We start from the raw sequence: 26,994 nt of genomic DNA on the forward strand, positions 1-26,994 counted from the left end.
GGTGCTTTTAGCTCACCTGCGATGGCCGTGGTGGTGCTTGTTATGGGTCAGCCCTCCTCTCCTCCTCTCTCTCCCTCTCTAACTGTCGTGCTGCTCAAAGCCCCGTATGCGCTAACCAAGCGCCAGCAGATCAACTCAATTCCCTTCCTGGTTTCTGGAGGGCAAAGAGGTCCCTCCCTTTCTCGCTCTCTCTCACCCTCTCTCTCTCTTAAAGAAACAGCATTCCACTAGATGTTTCTCTTGCTCTCCTCTCTGGGGAGAAAAATAAAAGAGATTTGTCTGCGATCAAGAATGGACATTTGTCATCTCAATGACATAATTCAAAATGAGCACTTGACTTCATCCTCTTGCTGTCGGTACAGTTGACAACAGAGTCCATATTAATTGGGCATGAACTGATTGTAGTTCTTACCTTAGTCTTTTCTCTTCTACCGAATCACACCCACCCATCCCATAGCCTGAGGTCATAGTGTCCCACCCCAAAAACAAGCCTTGGTACATTCCAGGACACAGGGGCTGCCAGTAACCCCCTAGACTCTCAATCTCTCCCTCTGTCCCTCCACCTTCTCACGTTGTACTAGAATACCTGTACCTTTTACAGGTAAGACTACAGAACATGCCTCACCTCTTGTCATACTAATCCCACTTTTACCAACACTTCTTAGGTGGCGTGTAAGACACCAGTCAAAATCAAATGGTTGGGCTTTATATCTCTTATAAGGACAACGCATTTTGACTGTTTTCTAACATGCCTACGCACTTTTTTAATTTTCTACACTGCACACCTGGACAGTCAGTCAGAGTGGGATGGAGATCTTCCTTACTCTAAACAGGCATCACACGGAGTATGAACACGTTATCATGTATGAAGTGAAATGGCTTACCTTATGTAATGTGATGAAACAGCTAGCCATGACTGGTGTCTCCTCGGTCTGACTGGAATCTGTTGCACCCCACACTGTGTGGCATGGCTTGGCACTGTGAGAAGAACTAGGCTAGGCATGCTCTGACAGCATGGGGGAGGCAGTAACACACACCCAGCCTAGAGGGCAGTGTCAGCACTACAGCAGGTAGCAGAGGTAGTTCACAATCAGACAAAACACAGAATATAACAAATATATACATCCCTCAAACTCAACTCTGGACCTCGAAGCGTGTTCCACTGGACTTGTTCCATTGTTGCCCTTTAAAATCAGGGACAGATTTAGACCTGGGATACCAGGTGGGTGCAACTCATTATCAGGAAACCATTCCGTTTTTGAATACCCCTGCTATACGGACAATACATATAAACTATTTGCACTAGAATAACAGCTAGAAATCAATAAATTAATCTATACCGACAGTACTGCTGTTTAACATCCAATACATTGTACATCTGAACGATTGATACTATACAGTTTTCATACAAGTCTTAAATAATTAGCTAACCAGCAGACGGGTTAATTTTCCCTTCTGGTTGGCAGGTCAGATGATGTCAGACATTTTTATTACAATACAGTCCAATATAAACTAGCCTTACCCACCACAAACACCCACCAGCAACTCTGCTTTTGTCATTTGTGACTGAGTCATGGTTGACTTAATTCGGGCCAAAGGCGAGAAACTTTAATCAAACACTTAAGAGCAATACGGAATGTATCTCCTAAAGTGTTTTGGTTTTAAAATAAGTATCCAAAGCATAGTTTAACGGGAAGCTGTGTTATAGCTACAGTACATGACTCAAGAGTTGAATCCTTGGATATGTGTAGCATGTCATAACCTGGGTCAAGAGCATCATTTGGCACTTACCTCCTGTCTTTCCTCCGTAAGTATCAGGTAGTGTCCTGTTTCTAAAGGAACGCTCCTGCAAGAGGGCAAAGCCATTCAATTCGCCCAATAGAAAGCACTATTTAACATTTGTTCCATAACTAACCACAAAACTCTCCCCACATAAAAACAAAATTGCCATATACATTCACAAATACGTTTTATTTTTTTACATTATAACAATATCCAACACATTTTCTTTAGATAAAACGAAATTTCTTACATTTCTGTCTAAACGAGTCAACATATTTTTCTTAAGACTGCAAAATAGCACTTGCGTACAGTTTATATAGCTTTATACACATACAGGCGACAATGCCTTAACTTTGTTAGCAACGAATGCAAATCTATTGAAAATTGTAAAGGTCAGCCAGAAGCAGATTATATATACAGGGGCTCTTACAGACGACAGGCTAATTAATACATGCTACCCCAACCCCTACCAGAGCCAGTAACCACGGCTTCACCAAAAGAAAGCTTGGCGTGTAGGTTACACTTACTCACGCAAAGCACAACAGTGCGAGCAGAACCAAAAACACTTTGGGGAATAAATTGAGTCGACTGGCAAAAATCTGAACATTTCAGAGCGTCTGTAGTCAAGGTGTTGGACATATTCTGACTTGACACAGATGTGCGTTCCAGGCAGTTGATAAAAGATACAAGTAAAAAAAACAACAACAAAAAACCACGATCTTGAGTGTCTGGAAAATATATAAGATAGCAAATTATGTCATTTTGTAAAAATGAGCACATTTGATAACTACGTCATTACTATTATAATCAAATAAAAATGTCAACATTCAAAGTACTCCTCTCTCAAAACTGTACTGGTCATGAATGTACAAAACAAAGTACTTTGATAAGGCATTAAATGCAAAACATTAGTAGTCACGATGAGTACCTTCTTTGGTTTGCTGTCCTCCTGTGAATACAAAGCACTTGACTCCAGTGATTTCTGTCATGGACACTTTTTCTTTGTCAAAGATGGCCCCTCTACAGCCTTCACTAATATGCAGTTGCACAAACCATTAACAACTCTCTTGCCAATATTAATACAGAATTTATCAATACAAATGTGGTAAGATGATATCAATGACAAATCATTAAATTATAACCTGGCAGCCCTTTCATGCCTTGTACCTTCTCTTTAATATGATGATTGGGGAAAAAGATCATGACTAGTGTGTAGATCTACCCTGCCACTGGTATGCGAAATCTGTGGTCATACATTGAGTCAATTGGCCCTGTTGATGATATGTGTACCTTAGAGAGAGTGCTGAAACCTTTTTTTAAGAGCAAGACGAAAAGGGTGCCAAAGTGTGTGTGTGTGACAGTGAGACACCATGGATCCTAATGTGGTTAGCAGTTTGGCGTTGGGCTGTTCATTCTGTGATGCGGGTTGGGGTGCTGGGTTGGTTGAGGCCCATGGTTTTACACATCCAGCCAGCAAAGTCCACCTCCTCCACCTCAGCACGCTTGATAAACGTGTGGTTCTAAACAATAACAAAACAGCAAACGCAAGTTAGTTAATACATCAGAATTAGTTGATGGCTAATATCGAAAGGGCATGTACAGTAGATAGGTAACATATCTACTTTAACGCAGAATTTAGGCGTTTTTCCACACAATTATTTTAGATAAAACGCATAAGAAATATATTGCTGCCTTTTGTCAAAGTAGATCTGAAATGCTTCTTATTGTAATTTCTGCTCAACTTCAGATTAATTTTGTGATTCAGTTGCACTTCTCCACCGGATGAGAAATCTTTGCTCTCGTCATCAGACCAATCAAATCCCTGCATTCTCGAACAGGCATTCCATCAGCTGAGTGCTTTGACTGATGTGAAGCTACTTTTATCCTGAACTTTTTTGTATTTTTCTCTGGTAAAATTATAGATTCATTTAAAGCAAAACATTAGAAAGAATGTAGCCAGCTAAATGTCCTATGACAAACATTAGATATGATGGCCATGTATAATTTTTGCAATTAAAAAAATAAAAAATACTTGCTTTTTCATTGGAAACTAATTTTCTTGTGTGGCTCCTAGCCAAAATAGCATTGCACTTCTGTTGTCATGTAATGAAAATGAAGCAATTTTCTGCCAAATCTGTTGCACTAGCGTATTTTGTGCAGGGTTGGGTAGGTTACTTTCTAAATGTAATCCATTACAGTTACCTATCCAAAATTGTAATCAGTCATGTAACTTTTGGATTGCACAAACTCAGTAACGTAATCTGATTACATTTCATTACTTTCCCCTTAGAGTAATTAGAAGAAGACAAAAATGTATATGTTACCAATTGAAGCACATCTATTGCAGGATAAATCAATGTTCAAGTTTACAAGGCTGGCCATATGTTAAATTTTACTTTATGGGTTGGTTATGTAGGATTCTTCTAACCCATCGCTTTCTACTACATACTATAATACGATTAAATTATATCTTTACATTAAACACCCGTCCATCAGAATTCCAGTCATTCCAATAAATGTTATACCCCTTGATCTTCAAGAATAGGACTTGGAAATATGGAAGTATAGATTAGCCAAATTGTTTTACCTGAGCATAACCCCAAAACTAAGGACTTATTAGCCAGCCCTACTCTGTTGTTAATGATTTTGTTGTCATGGAGGACTAATTGGGCTCATTGATTTGAGTTGAAAAATAAATGCTGCGCTCATGGAATGGCATGCTTTGAACACTACTAAAAAGTGCTATTTACATGTGAAAAATGAATGCTGCATTTGCTATAGGCCTATTTTACTTTTTGTTGGTTGGTGTTTTGGTAAAAAGCTGAGGGATGGGCCTGGAGAAATGTAACCACTCTCACATTAATAGACAGAGCTATGGATGCAAGGACTGACCATCCATGATATCAAAATGATTGTTTTAACCATGTTATGAGGCTATACAGTGTTTGTTTACATTTACCATGTTTACAAACATTGGAGAAAAACAAGCTTATATTTTGGGTTCTCATGGAGTGTGACAGTTGAACTAAGCTCATGAGTCATTTATAAGTTATATTCTTCAAGAATCAATCTATGGATGGATATAAATATAATTTACAAGTCCAAAAATGGATGCAGCAACTAGATTGCCCCTTTAAGTCAAAAGTGTGTGAGTTTGACATTTTTTTAATGAATTCGATTGAGCAATGAAAGCCCCACTTTTATTCCATAGGCTGGGATCCGCACTGTGCAGCTGTTGCAAGAGCGCATTTTTCACTGACTGTCCACTGGTTTAAAAAACAATGATTGATAAGCAGCTTAAACTTCTTGAATTCAACCATTATTGGGTTCAAATACACATTTAGATTTGTGAACAGCCATCCACAACAACCACAATCCGTAAGGCGCAAATAGCTAAATGAGAAAGCAGCAATGTGATTCAAATGTAGATATCAATAAGTGATATCTATATCGCCGTAGACTACACCACTGTTCTCATCCTTACCTCCAAGCGTTTATTCAAGTTGGATAATCTTTGGATGCCGACAGCAGTCGTACGATTGGAAGACATAGCTTAGACTGTAGCCTACAAAAGCCTATTCCTGCTCATTTCCCGTGATCCATCAAACACATTTGGTGTGTCATCATAGTGGTCTCTAACTTGTGGTCAGACTCGCTCAGGTGGAACAAACTTAAACTTGCATATTTTTTCAATGCTGATTTGAATGTCATTGAGAAAACAGAAGTGTGAAAGATTTTTCTTTGCAAACCTTTCTGAATTTAAAAGTAATCGAAGAAATGATCTAGTTTTTCCAAAGTATCTGTAATCTGATTACAATATTTTTGCTGGTAACGTAACGGTTTACAGTTACCGTTTTTGTTATCCCTTACATGTAATTGATTACATGTAATCCGTTACACTCCAACCCTGATTGTAGTTGCACGCCCCTGATCACTTTATTGAAAAAATAATACAAAATACTTGATTTTCAATATGAAACGCAGGTGAAGCGGTTTAAAACGTATATTTTTTAACGTCTGCATTTTGAAAAAAGCAGATTTCTGAAAGCTAATAGGACCCCTGAGCCAATTTGAAAACTACATACCATCAGCATCTTCAGGTCAGCTCTCTCCGCTGGATTCTTGATCAGACTATTAACACAAACAGTTGATAATATCTATGACTCCGGAGAAATCATTAGAAAACTCAGCAGAGAAATAAAAGGAAAGCTTTCTCCACTATGAAAGATGTTTCTCTCTAAACCCTCCAGAAGTTCTTGGAGTAGGTTAGTAGCACAGGGAATCACAATAAGCATTTTGCTGACTTTACCTAATATAAAGTGATTCTCTAGAGGTGAGAAAATGACCTTTGAAGCTAAGTTTGTTCCATATTGCTCTAGGCTCTGCCTAGTGTATACAATAATTCACAAGATGTGGAGAGTCCACACACAGCCACCAAACAATCATAGTAAACCAACTGGGGATTCTGTCTGAATGCTGACAATAAAAGGTGCTGAGGTAATAATGGGCAGTATTATTATATGATGAATGCTTGGGCTCACCATTTTGTCACAAACTCCTGGAAATCGTTGGTGAAGACACCGAGTGGAAGCCTGGGAGGAGGCTGGGAATGAGGAAAAGGTGCGCAAGACAAAACTCATTTAAAATAACCAGAGCACACGAACAAGGAGAACATGTAATAAGGAGAATATAATGTAGAGTCAGCAGTTAATCTGACCTCATTGACAATGTAGTCCAGTAGCTCAAATATAGCCATGGCAGGTCGACTGTCCATCCCATGTCCTGAGGAAGAGGACAATATGGAGAGGTATTTAGATTTCATAAATAAAACATTCAATTTTTTGTAATTATTTTTCTTTCTTCCAGAATTCCTTTTATTGAAAAGCAAAAATAAATCTGTTTGAAATGCAGTTATATAATCTGTGTTGTAATATTGTGTGAGAAGAAAGGGCTTCAGGTGTGTTCTAACCGCTGACTGGTCGTCCTCCTGGTGGTCTGGGGAGGCGGTTGGAGGGGGCCTGTGGTTCCCCCTCAGCTCCATCCTGTACTGGCCGGCCAAAGATGGCTTCCAGCTCCTTGGCGTCAGGCGGGGGGATGGGGTAGCGGCCGATGGCCAGCTCCACCAGGGACAGGCCCATGCTCCACACGTCTGACTGCACAGAGTAGTGTGTGCCCTGCAGTCTCTCCGGCTGTTGAGGAACACACGCACGTCACACCCAGAGTGGACCAAGTGGGCGGGCAGCTCTGTGCATCGCTCCCTCCAGGTGTCTGGGGGAAGGGGACAGGGCTGGCAGCGACACAGCCCTCTACTGGGTACGGCCTCGGCTCTTGGCAAGGCGGCTTGGGCAGGGGAGGGAGAACTGACTCACCGACATGTAGGAGCGCGTTCCCACGAAGGAGTTGGCCATGGAGTCGATGAGCTGGCCACTCACGCCAAAGTCACACAGCTTGATCTCCCCGCGCGAGTTCACCAGGATGTTGGAGGGCTTGACGTCTGCGTGGCAGAGCAGGGAGGGAGGACAGTTGAGATGTCAGAGAGCGAGAGAGGGCCGGAGGCCCAGACCCAGCAGCCCCTCCCCTACTTCTCTTCGTCCCTGTCCCTCTACCATGCCAGACACCTCACCACTGACATTTCACAAAGCCACTGATTCTGCTAGCTAGCATGGACCGCAACATTTACATTTGAGACCATACAAACAAGCCAAATCCTCCTCAATCCCTCTAGTCTGGAAAGATTCTCTCAATAATGGGGTGTAGTAGACCTGCTATCCGTCCTCTGTGGTGACCCCTCCCACTTCAGAGGAGACAGAGGGGCAAGTATGAGAGGTGGAGTGACAGAGACAGAGGGAGGGGGCTGCAGGGTGTGGCTGCCATGTAATCACATCGGAGAGCGTGTAATTACCGACTGGGCTCCTAGACAGCTCTGCCTCAGCCCTGCTGCCTAACACCACCACACCCCAATACACCATGGCGCTCAGCTCTGCCTCCAACTACACCCCAACACACCAGAGCCCACCCCATCGGCTCCACATACATCACCATACACCAGTGCCCTCAACAACAAAAACAAAAACCTGTACGCCACAACGCTCAACTCAAAACACTTCACCACCGGCCTCAACTTCAGAACACTAGACACCAGAACTCCTCAGCTTCAGATCCACCCAAACACACTATAGACATCACACTAATTTATTCCATCCAAATCAAACACTATCCAGGGTCTCAAATCATATTGTTAATATGCACAAAAACACACACATTCGATATGGAGAGCTGTCGCTTACCTCTGTGCATGATCTGGTGCTTTTCCCGCAGATAGGCAAGTCCTCTGAGTACCTTTAAAAGTGAGATGCAAACATTTTATTTAACACAACATATAATAACCCACACTTCCTGGACCTGAAATCATACAAAGACCAGCTCTGAGTCCATAGATACATCCATACAGGATATCATATCAAAAACACACACACAGTGTGAACGGTGAGAACAGTGAGGCCTGCATGCCGAGCTTCCTGTGACTCCTGATTATCACGACAGTAGAAAAAGCAGTCCATTGAGAAACAATAAGAACCGCTTTCCAAAAGGCCCAGTGCAATCCAAATTCAGTTTTTTCCTATCATATTGTACAACTGGTGAAATGTGTTATTTCCTGATAGTTTCTGGTTGAAAATACAATTTACACAGGACCTAATCAGCATGGAGTTTTGGCTTGCCTGGTGTTATAAATTAATAGAATACCACAGGCCACAAAGAGAGTTCCAAACCTCACTGCCAATAACAGCTAGTTTTCAGGTTATGTTCCTCACTCAGGGCACTCAGACATTCCCAGCAAAATCAAATCAAATGTTATTTGTCACATGTGCCAAATACAACAGGTGTAGACCTTACCATGAAATGCTTACTTACAAGCCCTTAACTCTTTCTTGAACTGCATTGTTGGTTAAGAAAATATTTACTAAATAAACTAAAGTGAGAGAAAAAAATCCCGACATAACACAAGAAGACAAGAACACAAGAACATAACACAAGAACACAAGAAGATTACATAACAATAAAGAGGCTATATACAGGGGGTATCGGTACCGAGTCAATGTGCGGGGATACAGTTTATTTTAGGTAATTTGTAAAGTGACTATGGATAGATAATAAACAGTGAGTAGCAGCAATGTAAAAACAAAGGTAGAAGCTGTTTAGGAGCCTTTTGGTCCTAGACTTGGCGCTCCGGTACCGCTTGCCATGCGGTAGCAGAGAGAACAGTCTATGACTTGGGTGACTGGAGTCTTTGACAATTTTTAGGGCCTTCCTCTGACACCGCCTGGTATATAGGTCCTGGATGTCAGGAAGCTTGGACCCAGTGATGTACTGGGCCATACGCACTACCCTCTGCAGCGCCTTACAGTCAGATGCCGAGCAGTTGCCATACCAGGTGATATAATCCACGATCAGCTCCGTTGTCTTGCTCACATTGAGGGAGAGGTTGTTGTCCTGGGACAACAAGGGACTAAGCACACACCCGAGGGTCCCAGGTGTTGAGGATCAGCGTGGCAAATGTGTTGTTGCCTACCCTTACCATCTGGGGGTGGCCTGTCAGGAAGTCCAGGATCCAGTTGCAGAGGGAGGTGTTTAGTCCCAGGGTCCTTAGCTTAGTGATGAGCTTTGAGGGTACTATGGTGTTGAACGCTGAACTGTAGTCAATGAACAGCATTCTCACATAAGTGTTCCTTTTGTCCAGGTGGGAAAGGGCAGTGTGGGGTGCGATTGAGATTGCGTCATCTGTGGATCTGTTGGGGCGGTATGCGAATTGGAGTGGGTCTAGGGTTCCCGGCATGGTGTTGTTGATGTGAGCCATGACCAGCCTTTCAAAGCACTTCATGGCTACAGACGTGAGTGCTACGGGACGGTAATCCTTTAGGCAGGTTACCTTCGCTTTCTTGGGCACAGGGACTATGGTGGTCTGTTTGAAACATGTAGGCATTACAGACTCAGTCAGGGAGAGGTTGAAAATGTCAGTGAAGACACTTGCCAGTTGGTACGTGCATGCTTTGAGTACACGTCCTGGTAATCCATCTGGCCCTGCGGCTTTGTGAATGTTGACCTGTTTAAAGGTCTTGCTCACATCGGCTACGGAGAGCATGATCCCACAGTCGTCCGGAACAGCTGGTGCTCTCATGCATGCTTCAGTGTTGCTTGCCTCGAAGCCAGCATAAAAGGCTAAATGTTTGCTTGCAAAAAGCTATTATTATGGAAAAGTATTACAGTAATGTAGTAATTGTTACCCAGAAATTATTTGATAATAATTGCATCGGGCCTTTAACCACATGGGAAGGGAGCAGAGTGCATTTGATCACAGTTGTGACATACTGTGAAGTTGTTCTGTTCAGAGCACGGATGGGCAACTGGCCCACAGATCAATTCCCCCACAAGGTGAAATTTTTAAATGTGGTTGTGCATTAGTAGTTTTAGTATCTTGTTATGTTAGTTACTCAATTGGCCTGTGTCAGCTAAAACTTTTTAGTTTGGTAATTTGTGTTATGGCCAGCATTCTAAACTTGTAGGAATCATGGTTGAATCACCGACCGTGGGGCTCTCATTGCTTTTGTTAGTCACTCCGGTCATCATATTAAAAACTGCAAACATTTGTCTCCACCCCATGGAAAAATATATAGAATTGCAGGAAACTTGCTGTAAAACGAGATAAATCTAGACATCTACAAAATAAATGCAAGTACCACTGAATAAAGCACAAATAATACACAAATAAATCTTTATTATGTAGTGTAATACTCACTGCTATGCTGACTTTGCCCAGGATCTCCTCAGGGATTCTCCTGGCTTCCTTCAGTACCTGATCCAGAGAGCCTCCATCCTGTACCCAACAGGCCACGGCTTAATGTCTGACACACACACTGCTACTGTACACAGTCTGCATTTTGTATTGTTTTGTCATACAGTAATACACAATAGCTCCAGGTGCATGACAAGGTATATCGTAACAACCATTGCAACACATCAATTTGTTAAAACAAAGTTACAACTGGTTTGTTAGTGTTATACCACAGGTCCTATTATAAGCACCATTGCCGTCTCAAAACCACACACAAATGTTCATACTCTCAGCAAAAATGAGAATTCACACATCTGCCTTTTTGCCATGGACCCCCCCATTGTCTTCCAACAAGTTTCATCATTCCAGCATAATGTTAGTTCAATGACTGAGGTAAATCAGACGCTCCCCCCCAACTCAAACCTCGGTCTCTCTGACTCTTACCATGTGCTCCATACAGATACTGATCTCTCCATCGCTGTAGAAGGCCCCGTAGAAGCCCACGATGTAGGGAGAGTTACACTCATGGAGCACCTGCAGCTCTCTGATTATCTGGTTCCTGATGGCAGGCTTAATCTCCAGGTGGATGAGCTGTGGAGGAGAAGAGAGATCAGATAAACATCCAAATAATCTATTGCTCATCTAGAATAACTATCAGTTTCAGAGTCATAAACCAACTTAGACTTGTGTGTGGACCTGGTTTCTTTCAATAGCTGTATGTCTCAGTAGTGTAGTGAAGTGTAGAGCTAAAACTCTGGATTTGGAGAATAATGTCAAAAGTACATACAAGGTTAGACTCACCTTCCGGGCCATGACCAGTCTGGAGGGTTTGTGGCGGACCTTGTTGACCACTCCACCGTTGCCAGCGCCCAGCTCACATATGGGGTGGAAATCATCATCTTTCAGCTCGCCCACTTGGGCTTTCTGGGTGAGGAAAGCCTCCAGACGTTTCCTCTGCTGTTCGTCCAAATCTAGCTCGCCTAGCTTCTTCTGTAAGGCCTCCAGATTGGCTCTAAGGAGATATGCATGGAGTGAGCATGGCACAGATCAATATTAAACAACCATATTACTGACCATTTTCCTGGGGACACATGTGTTCTAGCCGAGCACTACCAGATACAACTGATCACTGAGCCCATGATTGGTTTGAATCAGGTGTGTTAGACTAGTGTTAAGTAGGTTAGTTTTGGCCTGGAACTAAATTATGCAACTACAGTTCCCGGAATCAACATTTGCCTAATATCAGTACAGTACATGCCCTCAGCCCTCCTTGAACACTCACTCCGACGCAGCATCGATGGTCGTGGAGATGGACTGCCCCTCTCCAATGGGCGTGATATTTAGGGGAACGGGTCTTCTCTTCGGAGCCATTTCGAAATATTTGACAGTGCACTGGACGACTTTCCAAAGCAAATCAGTACAAGAATTAACTGATATTTCAAAGTTGTTCTAAAACAGCAACAGGGGTAAATGTTGCTGGCGGTCTGTGACTTAACGTTAGCTAAGTAACGTTACTTTGCGATCATGGCAGATAACTGTTTAAGGACAATCCCTAATGCACGTCACCATCAGGTCAGGTGCATTTGACTAACGTTATTTAGATAGCTAACTTAACTAGCTAGTTAACGAGTAAATAATATTTCACAAACAAACTAGCTATAACAGTAACGTTACACTAGCAGTATTTCTTACACAACATATTAACGTTACTGTTCCTTTCGATTCTTGCCTAGCTAGCAAGCTAGCTGCTAGGCGATAAGTAGAACCAGCTCCCCTACGAAAATCGTGTGCTGCGTTCCTCAAATTGGAGCGGCCCTCGCCACTGAGGTCTCACGGAAAGGACAGCGGCGGTGGTTGACAGGACTGGTCACTGACGGAGGATGGTTGGCCTTCGAAGGTTTGGGGGGGTGCAGCGGTGGACCTTCCCTATGCAGCCGGGTGTGAAGCTTGGTTGCGGAGAAGGGTTTCGGCAGAGACTGAAAAGGAAGCGAGACACCCCACTCGCAGTTTTTTTCTTCTGGTTTAATGGACCCAGCTGCTATTGTATTGGTGTCTAAGGGAGACACACCCAGTTAAGTAGACCGGAACTGACTTGTTTTTTCCAATGGTAAACGGCATGAGTGAACTATCTTTGCTTATGGGGTTTCTGTACAGGAAACAGAGACATGTTCGTCACTAGTTACCAAAGTCATAAACCCCGCCTATAACTAAAATGTATCTTCTTAAATATTGATTTTAAACCTAACCTTAACCACACTGTTAACCTTATGGCTAATCTTAACCTTAAACAATTTTGACTATGTGGCTGTGCTATCTAGCGTAAACCCAGCAACGTGGAGTCTTCCAAAAATCGCGAGACTGAGCCATCATGGGCATAGCAATTGAACTATCGCCAGGTAAATCATGATTAGCGACCACCAATGGAAGGTTGTAGAAATTACAAATCAAGCCGTTTTCGACAACTAGCTACTCAAATACTTCAGTTCAGACTACAAATTTACTTCAATTTTCAAAAGGTTTGCTTGGATTTTTGTTTCATTTTAGTATTTCACCTAAAGTCTAAGCCTGGGGGAGGAGTTTTTAACTAAGCTAATATATAGCATTGTTTTAAGATGGTCATACCATGGATCATTTAGCTATCTGATGTAGAAAATAGTAAAAATAAAAAAATCCTTGAATGAGTAGGTGGGTCCAAACTTTTGACTGGTACTGTATATACAATTTTGATAAAATATTTAAATTTGACCACTATCGTCCATATAAGCGCACTGAAAAACACTTATAAATGTCAGAACACAGTAAAATAAATAATCATATAGAATAAGGTTTTTAAGTGTCTTTCCTATATCTAGGAGATAAGAAAACTAAGTAAATATTGTTTTTTTGGACACAACGACCTCCATAACTTAAAAAAAAATAACTATCGATTACCTTCAGACGAGTCCTGTGACACTTGTGGGGGTTGTAAAGCAAAACGGAGAACATCGTGTTTATGAGAATCTCCCCTTTCCATAGTGGGGTGATATTAGTTTGTAACCCAAATGGTTCGGACGCTACAGACGTTTTCATGAGAAGATTGATTTTAGGGATGCCTCATGGCCTGACAAACATCGCTGTAGCTCGGCCACCTTCCACCGCAGATGCAGAAGGCCTACATAGCCGGATGCGGTGGATGGAGAACATTTGACAGATTTTGATGGGGATTGTTTTAGTATGTTACTTAGACACGTGCATCAAAATACTATTAAGGCTTAAATTTATGATGGAAAACGTCACTTAGCGTTCAACACCATAGTGCCCTCCAAGTTCATCACTAAGCTGAGGACCCTGGGACTGAACACCTCCCTCTGCAACTGGTTCCTGGATTTTCTGACGGGACACCCCCAGGTGGTGAGAGTAGGTAACACATCCGCAACGCTGACCCTCAAAACAGGGGACCCTCAAGGGTGCGTTCTTAGTCCCCTCCTGTACTCCCTGTTCACACACGACTGCGTGGCCGGGCACCACTCCAACACCATTATTAAGTTTGCTGATGACAAGGGTGGTAGGCCTGATCACAGAGGACAATAAAACAGCCTACAGGGAGATCAGAAACCTAGCAGTCTGCTGCCAGAACAACCTCTTCCTCAATGTCAGCAAGACAAAGGAGCTGATTGTGGACTACAGGAAACGGAGGGCCGAGCACAGCCCCATTCACATAGAACGGGCTGAAGTGGAGCAGATTGAGAGCTTCAAGTTCCTCGGTGTACATATCCCTAAGGATCTATTATGGTCCAAACATACCAACAGTCGTGAAGAGGGCTCGACAACACCTTTCCCCCTCAGGAGGCTGAAAAGATTTGGCATGGGCCCTCAGATCCTCAAAAGGTTATACAACTGTACCATTGGGAGCATCTTGACTGGCTGCATCACCGCTTGGTATGGCAACTGCTTGGCATCCGACCGCAAAGAGCTACAGAGGGTAGTGCGTACGGCACAGTACATCACTGGGGCAGAGCTACCTGCCATCCAGGACCTCTATACCAGGCGGTGTCAGAGGAAGGCCACCCCCACTGCACTGCACGCGGTACTGGTGACAGTGAGGCTCGGAGGCCCTTAAATATAATTAATCTCTTAGCAACACAGTCATACTTAAGTAATTCCCAACTGACAGTGTAGAAAAGGAAATCTTACCACATACAGTAGATATGTACATAAATACATGACATAAAACATCTAACCTCAGAAATATTTATACCTAGATAACCCATTAAGAAACCACCTCCAAGCCAGGACATGTTCTCACTTGAACACACAGTATGTAAACCCAGTCATACAGAGGAGACCACACACGTTCACAGTCATGTGTTGTTTTATCAGCCAGTCTTTCAGAGCCTCCATGACGCCTGAAGTTCTCAGGTAACCATGCAGTAGCAGCAGACCCCCCCACATGCACTAACTTTGACTCATCACGTACGCTCCTGCTACCGTTTACTATCTGTCAATTTATTCCTAGTTATATGTATATACTCATCTACCTCATACCTCTGCACATCGACTCGGTGCCCCTTGTATATAGCCAAGTTAGCGTTACTCATTAGTTATTACTACGTGTTTTACTTTTCTATTATTTCTCTATTCTTTCTCTCTGCATTCTTTGGAAGGGCCTATACGTAAGCATTTCAATGTTAGTCCACACCTGTTTACGAAGCATGTGACAAATACAATTTTATTACCTATGGGACAACTGGCAAAAGTAATTTGATCATGATTAAATGTTTGTTTTAAATCACTTTTTCCAGAAGGAACTTCAGTTAGATACTTTTAGAGCTAAAATTACTTAAGACAATTATATTTAAAAATGTTTTAATTAGTTCCACACATCAATAACAGGTGTTCGAATACAATTATTTAGAATTTTACAGTTCTTTTTGAACAGGAGACAAATGTGTCCCTGAGGCCACAGCATCAGGTACAGGACATCACACCAATCTACACCTCAACCACCTCACTTACCCCTAAAGTGGCATCAGTTCCAACACTGGTATTTGTGATTTTATTGGACTTTTGGAACAACTGGAGGCAATTCAAAGCTTAATAAAATATTTTAATTGTATTGTCTTTTAATATGAACATATAAAAAGACAAACAAAACATTTACATCATGGATTGCAAGCCACTGCTCATGCTACCTTAAGCATTATTATAATTGAGTTCCTTAGAAACAACATGTACTTCACCTCTCTCGCCTTGCCCACGATATGAAAACTTGAGGAAATCTTATCTGCGCAGCGATGTTCTTCTACACTTTTGCACCTGGAAATGTAAACAATGTAGACAATACAATTAAATCTGTAAAGTACTTTCTGTTAGTTGAAGATGAAATTCTGCAAGATGTATTAACATGTTGCTTAAATGCATTAAATTGTACGACTGTCATATTCAGGGACACGGCTACGGTTTGAGTTTCTTTTACAGAAAGTGCCATCAATCATTGCGGGTTTCCCATGTTTACAGGACTCACCAATCGGTATAACAATCCGCAAGCTATATGGACATGTCATGAGTACTGCAGAAAATTGGAAGACCAGGTTAGCATAAAAGACCAGAGCCCATAAGTTTCCTCAGGTCGTTACCATCTCATTATTAGATTAGGTATACTACTACACTTTGGACAAAATGTCTACGGAAGTCTGAATTCAGAATAGCATATTGACATTTTGTGATCATAGTCAAATGCATGCATCATCAATACCATTTGAGACATTTTAGGAATTCAGAACACACAGTTCTATAAAAACAGAAATGCCATCTCTAAAGTACAGATTGAAAACAGGGACTCTTGGGGTGAGGAATCTAATGACATGGAAAGTAAATAAAAGTGAGAGGATATTTAAACTCATACCATCCATGTAGCCAAATTCTCTCAACAACTGTTGATACCCAAAAGATGAACTGTTTATTACAATTTTAATTGTGCCTGTGGAAAAAGCTCCTCTGAAGCAGCTATTACTGATGTAGAGGACATTCATCTAGGATCTATGTGATAATAAATGCTGATTTCTGAGGGTAATATCCTTGAACTGGGAGGAGGCTGAATGTGTCATTGGTTAGAAGTGCTAAGTTTCCTCAGAGGAAAAGGAATGGAACCTGTCTAACAATGGCAGTGCTTTGTGCCGCAATCATTCACTCTTCCACAAAAAGTCCAAGCGCCGTAAGTGTTCTGCTATCCCTTACTGAAAACGTGTACAGATCAGAGCCGTATATAAATGCTCTGGTAAAGCACTCTTTCCATTGAGACATATGTACATTTTTATATAAACTGCCATTCAAATAAAACAAAGGCGTGAAGCAATCAATTATCAATAAATAAAATACTTAAGACGAAGAAAATTAAGTCAAAAAGGATGTCGACACTCACAAATTAATCCCATTCCAGATCTGAAGATCTCAAGTCCTCCACTCCAGGAAAAAAAGGGGGGGGAATTAATTAATTTTCTTACTGAGCCTCCACCAATCTTAACTCAAAACAAAAAGGCACCCAAATCTGGCCAAACAACAAGAGATAACTGACCCAAATCTGTTTGGCACAATTGCCTCAACATGATCTTGACCAATTGTGTGGATACTAATATTTGTGACATGATCATTCTTTAGTTAGAGCCTTGTTCAAAAAATAAAAAAAACTCTAGTCCAGTTCAAAACCCTGCAAAGCTCTCAGGATATCAGTGGAAGGTTGAATGCAGCAGTAGTCAGTCTCTAGACTATCCAACTGTTGAAAACTGACATGAAATAGGCAAGTGAAAAGAATAGTTCCTGCATCTGTTTCCTTGATCAATATGAACAACACTGGCAAAACAGAACATTGGGAAGAATCTGAAAAGAGTATGTTCCAAAACCTCAAATGATAACTGCTTGTTTTTGCAAACTCTCCACAAAGACAATTGCTTGTCATATGAATTCAGCCACAAAATCAAATTGTAGATTTCAATGCAGTGGGGAGTATATACAAGAACTTGTCAAAGACACAGCATTCCTGGGTCGTATTCAGTAGGCACAAATTAGAACGAAAATGCTCTAATGGAGTTAAACAGGGAGGTACCAACTGTACTTGTCCAATAAGAAATGCTCATTTTCTGTTACAAACCATAAAAATATGTTTTGCAACATGTGCCCTAATGAACACGACCCTGATTCCAATAACCCATTCCTTAAAAAGGCCATACATAAATTGTTTGGAAAAGTGAGGCGAGTGAGTGGAAAAAATAAAAATAAAAAAATAAATAGACCCTCTTGTTAAATACTATAGCAACCTTAGTTCAGGTGCTACGTTCTCTGGTCAAGTAAGTTTGCTGTGTATGACTGAGGTAGGTTGTCAGCATTTAAAGACAAAAATGGGGGAAGGTTTTGTTAGAACTAATTTATTTTCATTGTCTGAATAAATTAAACAGAAAGAAAATGTAGGGGTGTTGTTCAATTTAATCATATTCCAGAAAAATCTAGTCTGTTGTTCGTGTCCCAAATTATTCATTTAAGTTATTTAGACCTCTTACCACTGAACTACGGAGGAGGCGCCATATCTCCCTCTGCCTGCGATCACAAAAAGTGGCGAAATTCTGAGACGCAAACACCAAATGCTTGTGGCTTTGAGAGCCTTAAGTTCCAGTCAAATACAAAGTACAAGAAGATGGAGGGGAGAAATAGTTTGGGCGGTTACTCTTTTCAATGGTCTTTATGATGGAGGATACAGAATTTGAATGCTGGGAGGGTCACAAGTGCCAGGGAGCTGCTTTTTCCAGTGGTGTATTGAGGAAGGCTAACCACTCCAGAGGTTGACAGTGCATGTATGTGCATGTGTCTGTGTGAATATATGCTAGAGTAGTGGGGGCGGGCGATGTAGTAGGGACTAATGATTTCCAGTCCTCCAATTTAGCCCAACCCTCTTTCCCAGTCTGTGGGGTCAGTCCGCCAGTCAGTACGCTGTGACTAGGTCCTTGTCATAGTCGTATCGGCCCCTCTTGGGGGCGGGGCTGTCCTGGCTGTCCTCAGTGTCGTCGCTGTCTCCTCCAGCCCCTCCCCCCTCCTCCTCAGAGTCTAGAGTCAGATCTACCACCACTCCTCCTCCCGCCCCCCCTGCCGTGGACCCAGCTCCTGACTTCCCCGTCTGGCTGGTGCTGCTGTGGGCCGGGGAGTGGCCATTCACCTCGGGAACACCTGAGAAGAAGGAACAGGTTCACACACTATTACAAACCAATGCCGTTTAAAATAAATAAATAAACAGACATGACCTACACAGCGTGGAGTCTTAAATTAATTTTGAAAACTTAAATAAAAAATAAAAACGTTAGTCTGCAATTGTCGAAAAGGCAATAATGGCAATATTTGACATGCACTTACATATATCCAGAACAGGGTAGTCAGGCGTGTTGCTGCGTTCCCTCTCCTTCTCCTCTCGGATGGGTCTCCATGAACCGTCAGTCAGATATTCAATCTCCTCAATATCCTCATGGGTCTCTTTTAAGATCTCAGATGCCAGCCTAAAACATGAGACAAACAGTCAGTAAGAGAAGTACATATCATACCAGGACACACAAGAAGAGATCGATCGGATGTGTCCCACAACACACATTATCAACTCTCAAATCTTAGATAGGAAGTTTGTGGAATTTTATTTACCTTTATTTATCTAGGCAAGTCAGTCAAAAACAAATTCTTACTTACAATGACAGCCTACCCCGACCAAACCCTTAACGACGCTGGGCCAATTGTGCGCCACCCTATGGGACTCCCAATCATGGCCGGTTGTGATACAGCCTGGAATCGAACCAAGGTCTGTAGTGACACATCTAGCACTGAGATTTAGTGCCTTAGACCACTACACCACTCGGGAGCCCAATGGAAATGGTTTGATATTCTACTATTCTACTCTGTTCCACAATAGAACAGGGAGAGACAACAGCCTTATTGAAAATGTAGCCCAGTGTAGGTAAGCCATTGCAAGTTTTAACAGGAGTCTACAAATTGCTCCAAAAATGCAAATGTTTGTTTCCAAGGTTGAACAAGCAATGACCCATGCAAAGAGGAAGCGTGGTTCTCAAATTCCTGTGAGTGGTAGTGCTAGTAAGTCTCAAGTCTCAACGTGCCTTACTTACCCATCGATGGTGAGCAGCTCAAAGGGAGCCTGCTTGTCACACACAGGGCAGGTCCACGTGGGCTTCTTCTCATTCATTTGCAGGAAGAAGATGGCGTCAAAACACTGTAGGTGGGCACAGGTGATCACCCGACATGGAACGCCTATCCGCATCTTCACCAGCTGAGAGGAGGAAAGGGAGACATGCCATTACCTCGACTATCCTGTACCCCCGCACATTGACTCAGTACCGGTACCCCCTGTATATAGCTTAGTTACTGTTATTTAAATTTATTTGATTTTTAAAAAACTTTAGTTTATATACTAAATATTTTATTAACTATTTCTTGAACTGCAATGTTGGTTAAGGGCTTGTAAGTAAGCATTTCATGGTAAGGTACAATTTTATTTGATTATTAAGCTGTGGACAAATGGTGGGTTGTAGCCTGTTTGTCGTGTCGTGAGTTCTCTTTGTTTTGGTCAGAAACAACTGAAAGGTTTGTGACTTCCTCTCTTGGGTGGATATGGATTAGGGTGGGAGCCAGATACTCACAGGACAGATGAGGGACACCCGTAGCCCTGTGGTAGCGATCTCGCTCTCTGGATCAAAGCGTAGCTTGTCCTGGACTGGACACAGCAGAGAGAAACTAGTTCAACATCACACAGCATTACATGGTGAACATCACTAAAATGCAAGAAGCATGAAAAACAGGGAGAAAGAAATGTTGAGGCCACTTACTGCGTTCACGACAGCGTTCTGCACTCTCCACTGAGCAGTGTTTGAGTTGGCCGAAGAGCTCTGCTGATGTGAAGACCCTCACTAAATCCACTGCCACCGAGTAGCGCTGCACACAGAAAGAGAGCAGTGAGCAGAATGAACACTGGAAAGCAGCAGATATGAAGTTCTACAGAAAACAAACCACACCATTTCAAATACTTGTCATAAAAATGAATCAAAACAAATTTGGAATACAGCAGCGAGGTTTTCAATTACAGAACAGTGTCAACCAGAGACTGACCTTGCCGAAGTTGCCCCATGTGACAGTGACCCGGTTGGTGGCAGTGGAGAGGTGTAACCAGGGTGTGATGTTGACTGGGCGACAGGGCCGACGCGGCTCCACACCTGGCTTATTAGAAGGGTAGTAACCCTGTACAGAACAAATATAGACATGTTAAGCCTCCAATATTTAGGCCTAGGCATTTCCTTCTGATTAGTTAGTTGGTTTGTATGCCTGATGGGTTTCCCCATCTTGAATACTCACCGGTACATGACAGTAAGACTGGTTGACTTTGACAGCAATATTGGGAGGGTACTGATCTTCCTGCACACCGACGGAGTCTGTGTAACAGATTCTGTAAAGCATCGTAGAAACAGCATAGGAGGTTCATTGGTTAGCAGTGTTAGATAAGTTGCAACATTTGTAAGCCTCAGACACTGAGCCATTCACAATGAATGGTTGAGGTGGTCAGATTTGTCATTCAATACACACATTTCAAATTGTACACCATTTTGTTTTTTGACTTTCACTGTTGACAAACGAGGACACTGTAGAGGAAAACTTTCCAAATGTCGACAGAACAAAATACCATCATCTCGAAGTAAAATTTTGAATGTTGAGTGGTTCTCCCACGACTTAGAAAAGCATCCACACTGCACAGTTTATTAGGCTACAGATGAAATAAGTTGTGAAAGTGCACAGTGGTGATCATGATGCTCCTTTCCAGTAAATATTCAGGGTCTTAGTTTGACGCTGGTGACATGATGATCAATGCTTGGCTGTCAATTGACAAATAAAAATGATCTTACTCTTATCCAAAATGTCATCATGAAGCCTACCCTCTGCGAGCTGTTGGCTAGAGCACACGTGCTAAGACCAATGGGAACATTTACCGTTTGTTGCAGACTTCTTGTGCCAATACCAACGGCAGAGTTAAAAACTGGATGGAAACACATTGTACTTTTTTATTTTTTTGTAAATTAAGTTAAAGGACAAAGTGCTTTTTATGTGCACTACGTCATTCCGCACAGCTTTTAATTAACAAGACAGTTTGATGGAAATCGACCACTGCTTGTGAAATGTGCATATTTTAAGCAAATATTTGCATGAAAATCTTTAAACGAATTGATGGAAACCTAGATACTGATATGGCATAGGCTATAACTGTATACTTGAGTTTTACAAATCAACTGTATGTACCTAACATGTACAGTACTTGTCAAAAGTTTGGACACATACTCATTCAAGGGTTTTTCTTTATTTCTACTATTTTCTTCATTGTAGAATATTAGTGAAGACATCAAAACTATGAAATAACACAAACGGAATCATGTAGTAACCCAAAAAAGAAGAAGTGTTAAATCAAAATATATTTGAGATTCTTCAAAGTAGCCAGCCTTTGCCTTGATGACAGCTTTGCACACTCTTGGCATTCTCTCAACCAGCTTCATGAGGTAGTCACCTGGAATGCATTTCAATTAACAGGTGTGCCTTCTTAAAAGTACATTTTTGGAATTTCTATCCTTCTTAATGCATTTGAGCCAATCAGTTGTGTTGTGACAAAGTAAGAGGGTATACAGAAGATAGCAATATTATGGCCATATTATGGCAAGAACAGCTCAAATAAGCAAAGAGAAACGACAGTCCATCATTAATTTAACACGAAGGTCAGTCAATACAGAACATTAAGAACTTTGAACGTTTCTTCAAATACAGTCGCAAAAACCATCAAGCGCTGTGATGAAACTGGCTCTCATGAGGACCACCATAGGAAAGGAAGACCCAGAGTTCTCTGCTTCAGAGGATAAGTTCATTAGAGTTACCAGCCTCAGAAATTGCAGCCCAAATAAATGTTTCACAGAGTTCAAGTAACAGACACATTTCAACATCAACTGTTCAGAGGAGACTGTGTGAATCAGGCCTTCATGGTCTAATTGCTGCAAAGAAACCACTACTAAAGGACACCAATAAGAAGAAGAGACTTGCTTGTGCCAAGAAACATGAGCAATGGACATTAGACTGGTGGAAATCTGTCCTTTGGTCTGGAGTCCAAACGGGAGATTTTTGGTTCCAACCGCTGTGTCTTTGTGAGACGCTGAGTAGGTGAACAAATGATCTCCGCATGTGTAGTTCCCATCGTGAAGCATGGAGGTGGTGGTGTGATGGTGCTTTCCTGGTGACACCGCCAGTGATATATTTAGAATTCAAGGCACACTTAACTAGCATGTGTACTACAGCATTCTTCAGCGATATGCCATACCATCTGGTTTGTGCCTAGTTGGACCATAATTTGTTTTTCAACAGGACAATGACCTAACACACCTCCAGGCTGTGTAAGGGCTATTTGACCAAGTAGGAGATTGGTGGAGTGCTGCATCAGATGACCTGGCCTCCACGATCACCCGACCTCAACCCAATTGAGATGGTTTGGGATGAGTTGGACCGCAGAGTGAAAAGTAGCCAACAAGTGCTCAGCATATGTGGGAAGTCCTTCAAGACTGTTGGAAAAGCATTCCAGGTGAAGCTGGTTGAGAGAATGCCAAGAGTGTGCAAAGCTGTCAAGGCAAAGGGTGGCTACTTTGATGAATCTCAAATATAAAATGTATTTTGATTTGTTTAACACTTTTTTGGTTACTACATGATTACATGTGTAATTTCATAGTTGATGTTTTCACTATTATTCTACAATGTAGAAAATAGTAAAAAATAAAGAAAAACCCTTGAATGAGTAGGTGTGTCCAAACTTTTGACTGGTACTGTATGTATCAACTATACGTACCTATGCAATTATATTAACAGTGGGATTGGTGTGCTGCTGTGTGTAAAACAGTTGGACATCTTAACTCACCTAAGAACCACCTGGATTGCCTTCATTCCTGGCCGAAGCTCACTGAAACAACAAGAGGGTAAAATGATGGTACCCTCAGTGCTCATTCAAAGTCACAAGCAGTAGGATAGACAGTTAACTTTGAATAAAAGTGTTATACTTACGTTGAGTTTCTGACTTGGTCCGCTTGGCTCTGTGTTAACTCAAATACGCATTGACTGTCCTGCAGTTTCTCACTGTTCTGGGCAACTACAAGGACAGGTGCAGAAAAATAGATCATACACATTGCACAACATCACTATGCGTCGCAATGTCCTTAGTACTTCTCATTTGAATGCCATGGCATGTTTCTATCATTAATATACAGTGCATTCGGGAAAGTATTCAGACCCCTTGACTTTTTCCACATTATGATATCTTACACCCGTATTCTGAAATTGATAAAAATACATTTGTCCTCAACCTACACACAATACCCCATAATGACAAAACAAAAACAGGTTTTTAGAAATGTTTGCAAATGTATTAAACAAACAGAAATACCTTATTTACATAAGTATTCAGACCCTTCGCTATGAACACTCAAAATTGAGCTCAGGTGCATCCTGTTTCTATTGATCATCCTTGAGATGCTTCTACAACATGATTGGAGTCCACCTGTGATAAATTCAATTGATTGGACATGATTTGGAAAAAGGCACACACCTGTCTAGATAAGGTCCCACAGTTGACAGTGCATGTCAGAACAAAAACCAAGCCATGAGGTCGAAGGAATTGTCCGTAGACCTCCGAGACATGATTGTGTCGAGGAACCAATTTGGGGAAGGGTACCGAAAAATGTTCTGCAGCATTGAAGGACCCCAAGAACACAGTGACCTCCATCATTCTTAAATGGAAGAAATTTGGAACCATCAAGACTCTTCCTAGAGCTGGCCACCCAGCCAAACTAAGCAATCAGGGGAGAAGGGCCTTGGTCAGGGAGGTGACCAAGAACCTGATGGTCACGGACAGCGCTCCAGAATTCCTCAGTGGAGATGGGAGAACCTTCCAGAAGGACAACCATCTCCGCAGCACTCCACCAATCAGGCCTTTATGGTAGAGCGGCACGTCTAGAGGAAACCTGGCACCATCCCTACGGTGAAGCATGGTTGTAGCATCATCATGCTTTGGGGATGTTTTTCAGCGACAGGGTCTGGAGACTGTCAGGATCGAGGGAAAGATGAACGGAGCAAGGTGATGAAAACCTGATGAAAACCTGCTCCAGAGCATTCAGGACCTCAGACTAGGACAACGACCCTAAGCACACTGCCAAGACAACGCGGGAGTGGCTTCGGGACAAGTCTCTGAATGCCCTCGAGTAGCCCAGCCAGAGCCCGGACTTGAATACGATCAAACATCTCTGGAGACCTGAAAATAGCTGTGCAGCTCCCCATCCAACCTGACATAGCTTAAGAGGATCTGCAGAGATGAATGGGGGAAACTATCCAAATAAAGGTGTGCCAAGCTTGTAGCTTCAAACCCAAGAAGACTCAAGGCTGTAAATCCCTGCCAAAGGTGCTTCAACAAAGTACTGTCTAAAGGGTCTGAAAATGTGATATTTCAGTTTATTTTTTATATATAAATTAGCAAAAATGTCCAAAAACGTTTTTGCTTTGTCATTATTGGGTAGTGTCTGTAGATTGACGGTGACATAAAAAATAAATAAAATAAAATCAATTTTAGAATAAGGCTGTAACGTAACAAAATGTGGTAAAAGTCAAGGGGTCTGAATACTTTCCGAATACACTGTATGTGTAGGGCCAGGGCCCAGTTGCCAGGGGGTTTTCTGACCACAAGACCTGACCAGGAAGTATTCTTCTAAGCTTTATCATTTGAGCAGTAAAAATGTTTGGGCCTCTCTACAAAGACTAGCCTGATATCTCACTGCGAGTGAAAAAAACACAAAAATCACTCACTCAGCTCCGTTGGCAGCAACAGCTTCTCCAGAGTTTGGTAAAAGGGCAGTGACACCAGCTTGACCTCAGCTGCTGGTGTGGAGGACAGCTTGGGGATGCCGTTGAGGTAGTCTGCGCCCTGTGTGCCAGTGGGCGAGGAGCTGAGGGAGGAGTAGGCCACAGAGACCCCCTCCGGGCGCCGGGCAGCCAGCCAACCCGACGCCTTGGGGAAGCGTGACTCATAGAGCTGCCGCACGTTCTTCAGCAGCTCTGGGCTGCACTCTGTTTGCACCAGCCTCAGCGCCCGTCCCACCAGGTCCTGCTTGAGACCACTTTTACTGCGGCCCATGGAGGCCAGCAGCGTCTGCAGGTCAGACACCCGAAAATTCTTCACCATGTTCTGGAGGGAAGACAAAGGAGAGAGGGATAGGAAGAAGAGGGGAGGTTTTGGATTACCATCTTTGATTTTGGATTACAATCTTTGGATTCCTTGACCTAGGCAAGTCCCAATAAGAAAAATAGCCTACACAAAGAGATGGGCACAGGTGTCTAAAAAATGTTGTTTAAAGTGTATACTCAGGTCATGCCAACTTATTTTTTGATGGGTTGAAATATCAGTGTTAGTATTTGCTTGGAGCAATATTTCCCATCCATACCCTCTAGAATTCAGTAACGTGACCTATGAGCCCCTTCGGTTCCTAACACCATACATATCTCTCCTGCAAGCAAAACCTAGACTGGTCCCTCATTTAACTACTATAGGACACAACACCGGTATAGTCGAAGACCCAGCAATGTATGGAACGTTAGCTTGCTATTTAGTTAATAAGAAAATTACCGTACAAGTTAGCTACATCAGTCAATCTCATCAATTGACTTAATTTCTACAGTTCGTGTATAAGGCTCAGTGACATGCTTACTGTTTTGTCCAGACAGCGGCATTGAGCAAGTGCCTTGTCTGACAACAGAGGCTAGGCTATTGGTTACATAGCTAGCTAGCTAAGCTAACTCCACTTGTTCTGTTGTCACCCCCATAACTGAATTGACAAGTCAAATGGACAGCGGATGGCCCGAATGCTTAATGCAATATCTTGCTTAAACACTGAATGGTACAATTTCACGCCGACTCCCTGCTGGCGAATGTTTATGGTCTCATCACTGTCCCTGCTAACTAGACGCACTTAGCAGCGCACGGAAACCAGTTTCAATATACCAATTAATCAACCACCACTAAGTAGCTAAGTTAAACCATTTTAGACAGTATTCATGACACACCCTTACAGTTTCCCAGCCTAGCAGGCCATCCCCCACGCTACAGCAGACCCTTTTCTATCAACCCAGGCGAGCGGAGCTCTGCATACCATCGCTTCCACCAGTTCGGCCGCCATCTTCGTACAGCAGCCCCGCGAGAGCCAGAGCCGAAAGATAGTCCTTCGCCAATGAGAGGCAGAGGGGTCGCTGGTCGACGGTTCTCTGCTTCCAATCACAGCGCAACTACATCACGAGCCTCAAGG

The 26,994-nt window shown here is 42.4% G+C and overlaps 2 protein-coding genes across 5 annotated transcripts; both read right to left on the bottom strand.

Moving 5' to 3' along the window:
- Positions 1 to 1,952: 1,952 nt before the first annotated feature.
- LOC139578321 (dual specificity mitogen-activated protein kinase kinase 2-like) lies at positions 1,953 to 12,738 on the bottom strand. Of its 2 annotated transcripts, none has more exons than XM_071405752.1 (12): positions 12,305 to 12,738; positions 11,895 to 12,012; positions 11,414 to 11,624; positions 11,057 to 11,203; positions 10,577 to 10,654; positions 8,070 to 8,121; positions 7,152 to 7,276; positions 6,752 to 6,971; positions 6,500 to 6,564; positions 6,324 to 6,385; positions 5,868 to 5,913; positions 1,953 to 3,302 (listed from the first exon to the last, which is right to left on the bottom strand). In XM_071405752.1, exons 1-12 carry the CDS (start codon positions 12,309 to 12,311, stop codon positions 3,192 to 3,194), a joined length of 1,242 nt encoding a protein of 413 aa, XP_071261853.1. In that variant the 5' UTR covers positions 12,312 to 12,738; the 3' UTR covers positions 1,953 to 3,191. The 2 variants fall into 2 exon arrangements, with proteins under 2 accessions (XP_071261853.1, XP_071261854.1); XM_071405753.1 differs by having other exon boundaries at positions 12,391 to 12,736.
- Positions 12,739 to 15,677: 2,939 nt separating this feature from the next.
- LOC139578320 (E3 SUMO-protein ligase PIAS4-A-like) lies at positions 15,678 to 26,994 on the bottom strand. Of its 3 annotated transcripts, none has more exons than XM_071405749.1 (11): positions 26,842 to 26,994; positions 25,502 to 25,880; positions 23,711 to 23,795; positions 23,568 to 23,609; positions 20,984 to 21,074; positions 20,741 to 20,869; positions 20,461 to 20,566; positions 20,275 to 20,348; positions 19,744 to 19,904; positions 18,989 to 19,128; positions 15,678 to 18,805 (listed from the first exon to the last, which is right to left on the bottom strand). In XM_071405749.1, the coding sequence occupies exons 1-11, from the start codon at positions 26,866 to 26,868 to the stop codon at positions 18,564 to 18,566; spliced, it is 1,476 nt and encodes a 491-aa protein (XP_071261850.1). In that variant the 5' UTR covers positions 26,869 to 26,994; the 3' UTR covers positions 15,678 to 18,563. The 3 variants fall into 3 exon arrangements, with proteins under 3 accessions (XP_071261850.1, XP_071261851.1, XP_071261852.1); XM_071405750.1 differs by having other exon boundaries at positions 26,762 to 26,873; XM_071405751.1 differs by lacking the exon at positions 26,842 to 26,994 and adding an exon at positions 26,756 to 26,822.

Source organism: Salvelinus alpinus, chromosome 6, assembly GCF_045679555.1.
Source record: "Salvelinus alpinus chromosome 6, SLU_Salpinus.1, whole genome shotgun sequence".
NCBI classification, from domain to species: Eukaryota; Metazoa; Chordata; class Actinopteri; order Salmoniformes; family Salmonidae; genus Salvelinus; species Salvelinus alpinus.